Here is a 12897-nt window from a genome sequence, read left to right as displayed (position 1 = left end):
TATTGACCAATTTCTAGAATTAGATTTATTAATTGATTGCACGTGCAGACCTAGAACTAAGTTGCACGTGAGCGGGCGTGTTAGGAGAGGAAATATCCACATTAGAAAAGTGGGTGGATCACACGTTAGAGGCATTTTGTGATTAAAACTCAACACTTAACCACCAATAATGGGTCACGGGCAACGCTTGTCGTTGTTTAACAACAAATGGGTTTGAAATGTTTTGGTCATGACAAATTTAAAAGAACTTTTAACATATTCTAAACCTTGCTGTCATTGCCATGGCATGGTAGACAGGCTAGTGGTTTGCCTCTTTGTTCTGAGACTCAAGGATGCCCTGGTAGCAAACATAGATCTTAGTTAGTACTTTTTTTAGGAAAAAATTAGGATTAGGATAAAAATTAAGAACATTTTTGGAATATGGATTGAAATTAATTCCTGTTTAGTAAATTGAACAGAAATAGTAAAACACAATACGTGGGATGATAAGTATGGTAGGTGTCAAACTGTCAACAATATTAGCGTTACTCATGGATTGATTTATTTGCATAATCTGTTTTTGTTGCTTCCAGGAGTAACACTTGTCTCATCTGTGTTTTCAAGAAGTGCCTCTTTAGACATAACAAAGGCAATGCATTCAATTCAATCACAAGCAAAAGCACGTCTCACTGATCCCAGAATCAAGGGTAACCAAGAGTTAGAGGAGAAGATGAAGAATAACAATGACACAAAAGTAAGGCCTAACAACAGGGAAGTCATCATCACTGTCTATGTTGAATCAGATTCCCTCTCGTATCATCCCATTAAGAAGATTAATCCCAACACAATCTGCAGAAAGCCTCATCAGACTGCGACAACACGCATCTATGATCGCCGGGCTCATCTGCTTGCTTATGCTCAAGAGCTAAGAAAAACTGCTAATTCCCAACAGGTGCACTGGCCTAAGAATGGCTCAAAGCCTAAGCACAAGGTAAGTATAATTTCATCTTTTACCAGATATTGTAGATCGCTCCTAGAACAAAACAAGATTTCTTATTATTAATAGTTCGATTGACAGTTTAGCGACACAATATTATGACATTTTCTAACAGGAGAAAAATTTGCAACAAATTATCAAACTGAAAATGTATGTCATTACTGAGCAGCTAAATAGAAATAGGTTCACAACTCCAGTGAGACTCCGGAGACCAAAAGGTAGCAGAGGGAGGTATCAGCGATTAGTACCAGAAGTCGACATACCGTGCAATTCCAAATGGAATAGTTGCAGCAACAGAAAGGCTACCGAATCAAAAAGGAATTCGAACATGATGGTACATTATAAACATGTCGATCAATCTTTTTCCACATTCTCCGTTTCTAGGTATGCATCATGCACATTTGTGTTAATGCATATATCCGTGTGTATGCAGAGGAAGTTGAGGTGTATGCTGAGAGGATTGATGCACTGCAACAAAGGTTCCCAAGTTGAACGGAAACATCATCAAGCTGATTGATCATCTGGCTTGTTCAATTTTGTTACTGTATTAGTGTATCAGTTATGGATGTTGATCATCTAGTTGATTGAGATTAAAGTGAATATTTGCTTGAGAGGAATATTTGCTTGAGAGGGTCTTGTTCCTTTCACCCCACTTATCCAGTTCTGTTTGTTATAGTAGTGATTTCAGATCCATTATATCCTCCATGTGTGGAACTTTTGTCACATCAACTAGGTGCACGTGTAGAAGTAAGCATCGAACATCTTGCCAAGTCAAAACACTAAAATGAGGAAAATGTTGCGGCATTAATCCACCCATAGGAGAAAATCCAAACTCTGCAAGTAATTTGCTAACACAGGCGAATTATTTGGACTAATGTGTATATTTCATACATATTTTATAAGAGGGATATGGTTAACATATTGATTAAACAAATTGAGAAAATGGATCATATGCTTGTTAGGATATTGAACACATACCCCAACAAGCATCTGGAGTTGCAGGCATAACCACCTTAATTCGGAAAACAACTCCCAACCTCAATAAACTTCAATAGATTGTTTTTAACATATCCCGTGCGTAGTGCAGAGCTTAAGAACAGGGGATGGGAAAAATAAAGTACAGGCCATACAAAATAAAGCGTAGAAGACACTCGAGATAATAAAGAAACTTCAGGAAAAGAATCAACGCATCAAGGTACTGGTCTAAGAATCATGAAATGAATAAACGAAAGCACAATTCATTTCCCAGTTCAAATGACAGCTAAGAGCAAATCAGTGCCACCTATGAGAGACCTCCTCAAGCATGGCAACACCCTAAAACATCCAGGAGCAGTGCTCTGGTATTTGATTTCTCTACAATCTGTTAATCAGTAATCCTAATACTAATCACAGTGTTATCAGGCCACAGAAGCAATGCTAATGATAAAGGAAAAGGTTGGAGTCAACTGCCTCAGTTGACAATAAATAATGAAAATGCTAAGGAATACCATTACAACAATGTGCAGCAATGAGATGAAAACAGAAAAGACCCAAATCGTAAAAGCAGAACCCATGACTTCCCACCTTCAAGGCAACTTATATCACACAAATCGTCCAGGTGCACGTTCTTCTCTATTTCTACGCCGCCGCCTCGGCCTACCAAATATTACTCTGTTTCTTGAGAAACTGCGTCGAGGTGCAACAGAAGAATTAGAACCTGCGGCACGTGAAAAATCATCATCATCTAACGAGTCATAGTCCCTTTGAAACCTCCGCTGTGAAAAAAGACCACCATTTAGACCAACAAATGGCCCAAATCCCAAATCATCGATGTAGTCATCTAGTTCAGAATCAGAATCACTGTAAATGCCATCATGGTTAGGCTCCAACACATAATCCCCAAGGACCACTGCCCCTGGTGTAGATGACATTATGGTGCTGATTACATCATTCCTCTCTCTTTCACGCTCAAGCTTCTTCCATTTTTCTTCCAGTACAGGATCCACTGCCCGGGGCCGTGCCAATGGGTGCTTTGACTTGACATGTTTCTTGAGTTCTCTGTAAGTTCCAGAGAATGAGCACTTATCCTGCAGGCAAGTTCTCTTCTTGGCATTAAGATGTTTCCTTGCCCGTTCCACCACCGTGCAACCCTTAACCTGCCCCCGACAAAGTGGGCATAAAAGCTCTGGTTTCTCCCCCTTCTCTATGGGCTCCCCTTCACTCGAATTAACACCTAAGTTTCCAACTGATCTATCCCAATCTTGAGAATTCTGAATAGAAGAAACTTTTGTGTATGCTTTTTGGTATTGTTCAAGACAGTTGGAATAGCGATGGCCAGTAGCACACATATAAGGGCGGCAACCCTTATCATAAGAGGAACAAAGGAGGAGAACTGCATTGTGAGGAGACTCCATACACACTGAACAGGTCACATCTTCCCAATCTTTCTTCTTCGATGCTTGGGCAGATTTCTTTTTTGCACGGACATTTTTAAGAGCCTTTAGAGCATATGAGGTTCTCCTCAAAGACTGGGAGTCAGATTTGCGGCGTAACTTGTTAACTTTGGCCATGTACAAACAGAACCTGAAACTTGACAAAAGAAGGTGAAGATTATTCTCAAGTTTTTCATAACAGTAAATCATGAGCAACACTAACTAGCTAGGTTGCTTATTGTACATTTCACATCTAACAAACATATGTGCAAGTTAATGTAATGATCTGTCTATGACTCAACCAGCAAGCAAACAACTAAGTTCTGTCCCACCATAGGAAAAAGAGGAAAAAGTGCACCGCCTAGTCTCTGAATATTTCATAGTTGTATGTATAAGACCAAAACAGCTCAGTGGTTTCGATTCTGCTACTAAGAACTAAAGGAGTTTTGACAACCACCGTCTGAACCGAGTCCATTTAACATAGCTAATCAAACATGTACAACTCTTAATGTGAATAGAGTGTACTGAAAAAATCAAAAGAAAGACATACATTATACTGAGCTTTATAAATTGCGCAATCAAAGCATTAACCATTTGCAATGTTGATAATAAAATTTATCAGTTTCTATTTTCAAGAAGGAAAAAAAAAAAAAAAACTATCTTCATATTATTTCAACAATCAAAAACCACATACAGAAACACAGTTATACACAACACAAATCCCAGTAAATAAAGCCCATAATAACCAACTAGCGAAAAGGAAAATGGAGAATATAGATGGGATTGTAGATCAAATAAGCATACATACTATAGCTAAACTATGATAGGAACACTAGATATATACACCCAAATAACAGACAATAAAGGGGGAGGACATCTTTTGCAAAAATTTAATTTAAACTCTGAACATGTTAAACTTGGGTGCAATGTGAAAAAATAAAAGTCGAGGTACCGAATTCCAGTTAACATCTCTTTGGCCATACATGAAACTTATACAGCTCATGCACACCAGGATGTGTTCAAAGCCGGCCCTTGTGCATAAAAAGATCTTTCTAAAGGCCCAGCTAGCTAGCTACAGGAACATAAGAAAACAGCAAAACATCTACGAATTCATAAAAGTCCTAAAATAAATCAACCTGAGCCTCCAGTAGGGATTTCAAAACGATCGAAAATTAATTCCATCTATACTATATATGAATACCCTCCTCCCTCAATTGCACAGGTAATGTCAAAATACAACCCCATTATATTTTTAACATTTTAATTTCAAAACAGATTTTAGGGTTACTTAAAGCATCAGAATCACCCATCAACTGTTTCTAATGGGCTCCTCTGTTATTCTCTTCTCACTCTAACATCATCACATTGCAGTATTGCACCCATACCAGCTAAGCATCCTTCTCCTAAATATATAAATAAAATCATAACCTTTCTTCTTAAAAAAAAAAAAAAAAGAACATGATAACAGGGATGAAATTGTCAAAAATGTGAGATTCACATCTATTTTCATACAAGTAAGAATGATCCTTTAAAGCATGCACATATTATATGGATGAAATTATAGTTGGTCTCACGTAAAAAGTTAACCACAAACAAAAAGAGATCCTCTTCACACACAAATCATTTCCTATGCTCACACCACAATTTTTAGTCTTTCTTGTGCACAACGAAGTTTCGAAAAGATATCATAGTGACTAATCAAGGAATACCACAGCGCTTATCCTAAGAAAACTATAAAGACTTGTTCTTTTCAACCGAACACTGATTCAAACAATGGTCACCAGCGGAAGACGATAAAACCTAACGCATTCATCTACCCAGAAGAGAGAGAGAAAAAATTTATAAAAAAAAAAATAAAAACCAATTCAACCTTACAGAGATCGATTCTGCAGAATTGATCCTTGCGAAGACAATTGTACGGATGGTAATTCGATCAAACAGTGAAAAGACGAAAACTTTATAGTAAAAAGTAAAACCAAATCTCCGTTATCTGGTTATTTTCGCAATCAGCCATGAAACAATGGAAACCCTAGAAAATGGGATTTAAGTGTGCGCGCAAATTGGAACCCTAGAAAATGGGATCGCAGAAAGGCGCGAAATTTGAGATCGAGGGGGGGGGAGAGAGGAGGGGTTTCGTACCTGGAAGCGTCGGAGAGATGATTAAAGTTCCGGCGGAGGTTGCAGAGAGAGAGAGAGAGAGAGAGAGTGTTTGGGTTTGGTGGGGATTGAATGGGAGAGAGAAAGGAGAGAGAGCGTCCGATGATGGCGCTCGGTCACGTGAGGAAGAGGTGGTTGCGTTGCGTGCCCAACTTAAGTGATACTTATATTCGATCCGGATCCTTAATCCGGATCCGGTCCGGTTCAGTGTGAGGTAATAGTGGCACCACTATGTTGTCATTTTGGACATGAATACATATGGATCGTGGAATCGTGACCGTGAAGGTGGTGGTAAACACATGGACTGTCTGGTAATGGGTCGGGTTAATTTATCAAAAACAAAAACAAAAACAAAAAGGTTATATCTACATATTACTTTACTATAAAGCCGCGTCCGGTTGAGTGTTAAGGGCTTCATCAAATTATTGATCTTCTGATGTTGCCCACGACAGAGATAAAAATCAGCTTAAATAGAAGATATTAGGGAGGGTTAATACTGTAAAACGCCAACAAAATGAAAGTAAATATAAATATGAAAGTGTAGAGAAAAACAGCCGAGAAAAGAAAAGAATCGCACGCAGTAGCACACGATCTCAACTGCAGACGAGGGATAACTGCAGAGCGCACGAACTCAACAAAAAGGGAGACTGGGGATGATGTGGGAGGTTATTGGAGTATATATGGCTTCATATCAAACGACGGAATGAACTCAGAAAGAAGAGAAAAGCAAAACCAGTCTCAAAAAGAGAGAAAAAAAAAAAGGTTAAATACTGTTTACTCCTTCAACTTTCAGAGAAAAAACAGTTCAGTCCTTGCCTTTTCAAGTTCACACGTTTACTCCATCGTCTCTCAATTTTGGACCAATAGGTCCATTCCATTACTCTCCGTACAAAAACTCTGTTAAATAGCTGACGTGGCAATCCTTCTACAGAAAAATGTCTATTATATCCTCACTTCCTTTTTTTTTTTTTCAATTTATTCTTTTCTCTTTTTTTTTTTATCTATTCTCTCCCCAAACTCAACTCTGATAACTCCATCACCAAACCGACTCCTTCTCATCATTTGTCCCTCAATCCCATCATACTCATTGAACTCAAACACCTCCAAATTAGTTCTCCTTCCTCCACCATCATCCAAATAATTTGTACCAATCATACCATCCTCATTCCACCTACCATGCTCCAGTCTCTCCCTCTTCAGAACCATTTCGTCCCCTTCCACAATGCCCTTGTCCAAACCATTACAAACCCGAATAGTCGCCGGCCCAACTTTCCTCCTCGGCATCAATAGCTCATCACTCGACCCTGAATCACTCATAACCAACCTTGACCTCTTCTTCTCCTTCTTCGATTCTAAAACCTTCCGAGAACTCGAAGAACCAACACCTCCACTAACCAGGCTTCTTCCTCACAAAATTAAACACCCAAAAGAATTCCTATTCTTCACCAACACTCCAAAAGGGCCAACAGATCTCACACCTTCGTCCATCTACATCCACCAATCTCAAAAACCCCCAAATTCCAAACCCCACCCTTCAATTCATCCCCAATTCACCAAATCCGACCCGCAGACAAATCTGATGGGATCTTTTAGGAGCTAAAACGAATTAAGAAGATCAAAGCCTCCAAATAGTCGATTGAAATTACCGATTACTCTCCAAATACCTCCGGATCCAGAACGATCCATGTTAAGATCCGGAATTTAAGCTCCGCCAGTGGATCGGTGGAGGTAGAGCTTGCCGAAGACGTGGAGGGCAGTGACGAAGCCGATGAAGCAGAGGCTCATGACGAGCATGACGGTAGGGGAGATCTTCAAGCCAGGAGCGTCGTCGGTGTAGAACCTGAGTATGTTGTTTTCGGCACCATAGCCACCGCTGTTGCCGCCCATGCCTCCAGAGCTGGAGTTGCCGCCTCCACCGATACGACGGCTGCGCATTCCAGCTGTGGCAAGAGCTGAACCACGAGGAGCCATGACGCCGAGGTGTGAGGTCGTGGAAGACGACATCGCTTGGACTGAGATGAGCCTTGAGCCATGGTTCTGAATAGAGAGAGAGAGAGAGAGAGAGAGAGAGAGAGAGAGAGAGAGAGAGAGAGAGAGAGAGAGAGAGAGAGAGAGAGAGAGAGAGAGAGAGAGAGGAGGAGGAGATAGAGAGAAGAAGAAAAAAAAAGAGAAAGAATAACTTCAAAAAGATAAAAATATAAATTAAGAAAAAGGAAAAAATGATCTGAGGGTATAATAGACATTTTACTGTAGAAGGACTGTCACGTCAGCTATTTAACAGAGTTTTTGGACGAAGAGTAACAGAATGGACCTATTAGTCCAAAATTGAGAGATAAGGGAGTAAACGTGTGAAATTAAAAAGGAAGGGACTGAACTGTTTTTTTCTTGAAAGTTCAGGGAGTAAACAATATTTAACCCAAAAAAGATTAACATCAAAATTGGCTCAGTTTTGCTGAATTACCTAAAGGTAAGCCTACGTAATTGTGATTGGGTATTGAGGGTTAAGTTTCCATTGATTTGTTTTTTGTTTTGGTTTTCTTTCAATTTTTCTTTTGGTTTGTCAAGTTATGTTTGGGTCTCCTCTTTCTTTTCGATGATTTTTGCATGGTAGACACCCCATATAGAAGAAAAAAATTCAGAGGGCGAATGAAGGCATCAGGAGACGTGTTTCACTATATTCACCAGGTTGCCACAAGAGAATATCAGTAAAGATAAACACTATTGATCTAAGAAAATTTTTTTTAGGGAAACCGAATCAGGTTCCATTAATATAACGACCTCTCTCGATCAAGCTAGAGGAATTCAAAAATTCCCCATAATACCACTCGATGCACAAATCAGACTACATAAAAGTAGAGCTACCAATAGCAAACAAACCAAACTAAAAAGGGTGTTAGCTCAGTGGTTAGAGCACCCACTACCTATGTACGAAGTCATGGGTTCGAGTCACCACGGGGGTAGGAGTGAAATCTTTTGATCCTCTTTAAAATTAAAATTAAGGAAAAAAAAAAAAAAAAAAACCAAACTAAAAAGGGGAAATGCTCATACACCCCAAAATCACCAATATACTTCCCATACACCCCACCAACTTATTTTTATTTCCACTCACACAAAACTTTTCATATTTTTCTCAACTTTTCAACAACCACTCACTTTTTATACCTTTAATACCCTCATTTTTCATGATCACTATTTTTTCCCTATTTTTTTTTTCTTTTGATGAAACGTGGTGGACTCATCTTGAATTTATTTGTTTATACTATAATTGCAACTAAAATTCATCCTCTATTCGAAGAAAAACATTTAGTTTTAACTATTCATAGTTTCGATCTTAGACAGATTAGAATTGATTGCTATTTGCAAAAATACAAGTAAAGAATTAGCTGAAGAAAAAGAAAAGCTACAAAAGTTAAGAGATTATAGGTCAAGGCTTAAACGAGAAACTCCTGATTACTGGGATATTATCTTCATAGTCCAGAAAAGAATTTATAAAGTTGAAAAATCAATCGGAGATCTTGAATATACTCTCCACGAGGAACAAAAACCTCTTAATTATTTGAGCATTGGCTAGATCCGCAAATCACTGGTATCAGAGCTCAAAAGGGGAATCCCCAATGGGGATAATGTCTGAATTACTATTAGAGAAGTTGAATTCTCTACTAAAATCTTCTGATGAGAAACATCAGAACCTGATACAAGAAGTATCTAGATGTCAAAATCATCTAGAAAAAGTACCAGATATAATCGCCTAATTAGAAAAATTGGAGCACAAAATAGATTATATCAAAGAACTTCCTGAAAGGGAAGAAGAACAGCTAACAAGTGTTGGCATAAAAATCAATGAACAGCAAGAAATGCTGGATTCTATGAAAAATATATTGAAGGATAAGAAAAAGCCTCCAGTAAAACCAATGAAGGCAAATGGGTTGAAACCGTTAGAGAAACCTGAGAAGAATCCTACTCCAAGCATGATTTTTCTAGAACCTTCTACTAGTCTGACTAGTATCAGGTATAAAAAACCAAAACACTTGGTAGCAAGAGATGCCAAGATGATGAGCATCTTCGGGAAAAAGAAAGGAGTACAACTCCTAAATGCTGAAGAATTCGAATACAACAAAATTGAACAGGAGGTAAAAAAACTCCGCAATTCCAAAGCTAGATTTTAAACAAATCTACAAAAGGGGAAGTTTGAACTGTTGGATAGCCATCATTTCAAATTATTGGAATTTACAACCCCTTCTACAACAGGAGAAACAGATCTCTTGATGATCACTCCTGAATAAGTTGCCAGAGCAAGAACAAAGAATTATCAATTTATGGACATTGGAGCAGTCCAAGTTGGCATAAAACTTCTTGCCCGAGAAGGCATAAACTGTACGTTTAGTTCTATTGCCTTACAAGACAATAGACTAACAGATTTTCAAGCTAGCCTGTTGGGAACACTTGAAGCATCTTTATGCACTCACGTAGCATATTTCAATTGCTTCCCAAACTTCTCAACCTGCTTGAAAGATGCATCCCACTGTCTAAGACTGAGAGTTAAGACAGATGGCATATCAATGAAAAATGATATGCAAGAGCTTGCAATAGTATACAGAATATACTATAAACTGATTAGTACCACCGTAAAACCTAAGACAATGATATCAAATATCTCAGGTCTCACTATTGGATTCCTCACCAGTCAGAAGAACCATTCACAAGGTTACTTGGAATGAAGTAACTTTTCCTATTGAATGAAAATTATCTGGTCCAAAGAAACCACCAGAAAGTGCCAAAGTGGCAATCTATGAAAACAGAAAGACTGGATATATCAGTCTAAAATTTGATGATCACAGAAAAAGTGACGTATGTCCTGAAAATGTCAGGATAAACAAAAATCTTCTTAGAAGCAGCTACCCCACTAGCGAAGCTAGTGTTAGTGGTACCAAATTCTTTGTTGAAGAACCAACAGATCCTATTACTGAAGAAGAATTAGAAGCTGATCTAAAAAGACCAGTAAATATGCTTAGAGCAAAAACGCTCTATGAACTCTACGATGAAGCAGAATCCTGTGAAAATACTAAACAATAGAGTAACTAATTGAAGAAATGAAAATTTTCAAAACTAGAAAGATGAGAAAAATCCTTCCTTATCAAGATGTCGAAATGGAAGACAGAGAAAGCTCCAATTCTAAAACCTTCATCATCCGAAAAAAGGGAAAAATGAAACTCCCTGTATAGAAAGCTCCTACAAGCAGAAAAGAAGAAAGAAATTCTCAAAGATTTGTCCCAGAGGACAATATGCCTAGGGTGCCAATCACAAACTATGGCATATGGCTAAATCTCGACAAAGCTCTAGATAAAAGAAAAGCTATTGACCAATGGGTAGATAGCCTAATGATAGCCTCTGCTCTCACCCTTGGAAAGTTTGAAGCACCAGATCTTCAGGTGTACTATGAGACTACTCTCACCGGAGTAGCCAACAAGTACTATTTGTCTTTCAAAGAGACTGGCTAGAAGAGATAAAAAAAATTCAAAATCTCCGTATGATTTTGCAGTACCCCTGTACGATCAATTCTATGGAGATCTCTCAAATCTGAGTGAAAAGGCTAAAGAAACGGCCAAATCAAATATCTATGCTCTCAAAATTTGTGACATGAGATATTTTGAAGAATATTTGAATGAGTTTCAGGAATACTACTGTACAATAGGTGAACTAGAAAATACTGATATAGTGAACTTATTACACAGAAAACTCCCTGAACCATGGAGAACAGCTGTGAGAGAAAGCATAGCTGAAAAACCAATTGAAAGATTTTCAGTTGGAGGAATTGCCGACAGAATTAGGCAATTACTAAAAATGCAATGCAAAGCAAATCTTAGAACCAAAATGGCCAAGCAACAACTCAAAGGAGTTGAAAACTTCTGTTATGGAATACTGGATATGCCAACCAACTGGGGATGTCATGAATCCAAGTTCCACAAAAAGAGAAAGAAAAAAATATTACTCAAAAGGATTCAGAAAGAGTAATAAAAAGAAAGATTGGAAATTTAAGAAAAGTTCCAACTTCAAGAAGCAACAGGATGAAGATCCAAAAAATAAATTCTTCAAGAAAAAGAAGAATCATCAATCCAACCATCAGAATAAACAACCAGGCAAGAAAGCTTGCAAATGGTGGTTATGCTGGTTATGTAAAGCTGAAGGGCACTATGCTAATGAATGCCCGGAAAAGGGTAAAAGATCTACTAAATCTCTATTTGAAGAATATGAGCCCATAGTAGAAACAACTAATATGAAAGGTTACGAAATAGCCTATTCTGATGACGAAGAAGATGACAGGTCAGTTTACTCTGCCTGGTCTGAAGAAGAAGAATCATCTGATTCTGAAACAGATACTGAAGTAGAATACTTAGAATCTAGACAGATGAATATTCTAAAAGTCAAAAACTGGAAGAAAGTAAGACAGAAGCAATAATGTCTTCCTATCAGGTGAACCCTGGTACATTCGTTTGTGACTACTGCCTATGTCACGAAAAGAATGGACTCCCTATGTTTTGTGAAGAGTCAAAAAAGACTTACCACAAAGAATGTTTCATAGCTGAAGCAAGAAGAAAAACCAAGAATGGCCTTATCAGCCAATTAGTAGAACAAAAATATGAAGAATATTTCTCTAAACAAAAGGAGAAAGAAGTAGAAACTTTGTTCCAAGAAATTGTGGAACCCGCTTCCTCAAAAATCAAGGAAGAAAAAATTGATGAAAATATAGAACTGGTTGAACCACCATAAATAATCCTAGAAGAATGCAAACCATTTATATCACAAGATCAAACTCAAGGTGAGCTACAACAATCGAAAATCGTCTCTACCAGTAGATACAACAACTTCATAGAGATTGGATTAAAATTCCCTGATCACAGAAAGTATCATCTACATGCATTTATAGATAACAGATCAAGATTCACAGTTGCAAAGAGATTTGCAATTCCAAAAGAACTCTAGAAAGAAGATAAGAAAAGAATAGCTACTAGTGTCCAGTTTGATGGAAGCCACTTAATCATGAACCAGGTAGCTAGAGATGTATACATCACCATTGGTGGAGGAACATTTGTTATCAATACCCTTTGGCAATCAGAAGGCCAAGGATCAGATTTCTTGTTGGGAAATGATTTTATTCTCCAACAAAGATTTATTCAAGATGAAGAAGCGATAGGCTTCAGAAAAGGAGACAGGGTGTTCTGGGCAGATTGTCACACCCCGAATTTCCAATAAAGAAATTCGAATATGAAATGCGATAACTTAACCAACTTCCGGAAATTGCAAAGAAACTTTTTCCATTTAATCTAATCCAATAACAATAATCCAAAAGCATAA

General features: G+C 38.0%; 2 protein-coding genes and 1 pseudogene across 4 annotated transcripts; 1 reads left to right on the top strand and 2 right to left on the bottom strand.

Moving 5' to 3' along the window:
* The first annotated feature begins 286 nt into the window (after window positions 1-286).
* Window positions 287-1548, top strand: LOC112175830. The gene is made up of 4 exons (XM_040511571.1): window positions 287-359; window positions 573-970; window positions 1092-1310; window positions 1410-1548. Exons 1-4 carry the CDS (start codon window positions 287-289, stop codon window positions 1491-1493), a joined length of 774 nt encoding a protein of 257 aa, XP_040367505.1. The 3' UTR covers window positions 1494-1548.
* A 632-nt stretch (window positions 1549-2180) lies between these two features.
* On the bottom strand, window positions 2181-5679 carry LOC112178538. Of its 3 annotated transcripts, none has more exons than XM_024316679.2 (2): window positions 5527-5679; window positions 2181-3544 (listed from the first exon to the last, which is right to left on the bottom strand). In XM_024316679.2, exon 2 carries the CDS (start codon window positions 3523-3525, stop codon window positions 2557-2559), a length of 969 nt encoding a protein of 322 aa, XP_024172447.1. In that variant the 5' UTR covers window positions 3526-3544; window positions 5527-5679; the 3' UTR covers window positions 2181-2556. The 3 variants fall into 3 exon arrangements, with proteins under 3 accessions (XP_024172447.1, XP_024172446.1, XP_040367136.1); XM_024316678.2 differs by having other exon boundaries at window positions 2181-3538; XM_040511202.1 differs by lacking the exon at window positions 5527-5679 and adding an exon at window positions 5258-5501 and having other exon boundaries at window positions 2181-3538.
* A 1566-nt stretch (window positions 5680-7245) lies between these two features.
* LOC112176533 lies at window positions 7246-7577 on the bottom strand (annotated as a pseudogene).
* Between the last annotated feature and the right edge of the window lie 5320 nt (window positions 7578-12897).

This window comes from Rosa chinensis, chromosome 7 (assembly GCF_002994745.2).
Source record: "Rosa chinensis cultivar Old Blush chromosome 7, RchiOBHm-V2, whole genome shotgun sequence".
Taxonomy (NCBI): Eukaryota; Viridiplantae; Streptophyta; class Magnoliopsida; order Rosales; family Rosaceae; genus Rosa; species Rosa chinensis.
Note: the sequence above shows the minus strand (reverse complement) of the source record. Positions and strands in the feature narration are given on the sequence as shown.

Coding starts and splice junctions, on each gene's coding strand:
- LOC112175830 (XM_040511571.1), top strand. CDS start 287: ATGGTAGACAGGCTAGTGGTTTGCCTCTTTGTTCTGAGACTCAAGGAT. Junction 360..572: donor GGTAGCAAACATAGATCTTA/GTTAGTACTTTT, acceptor TGTTGCTTCCAG/GAGTAACACTTGTCTCATCT. Junction 1,311..1,409: donor AAAGGAATTCGAACATGATG/GTACATTATAAA, acceptor GTGTGTATGCAG/AGGAAGTTGAGGTGTATGCT.
- LOC112178538 (XM_024316679.2), bottom strand. CDS start 3,525: ATGGCCAAAGTTAACAAGTTACGCCGCAAATCTGACTCCCAGTCTTTG.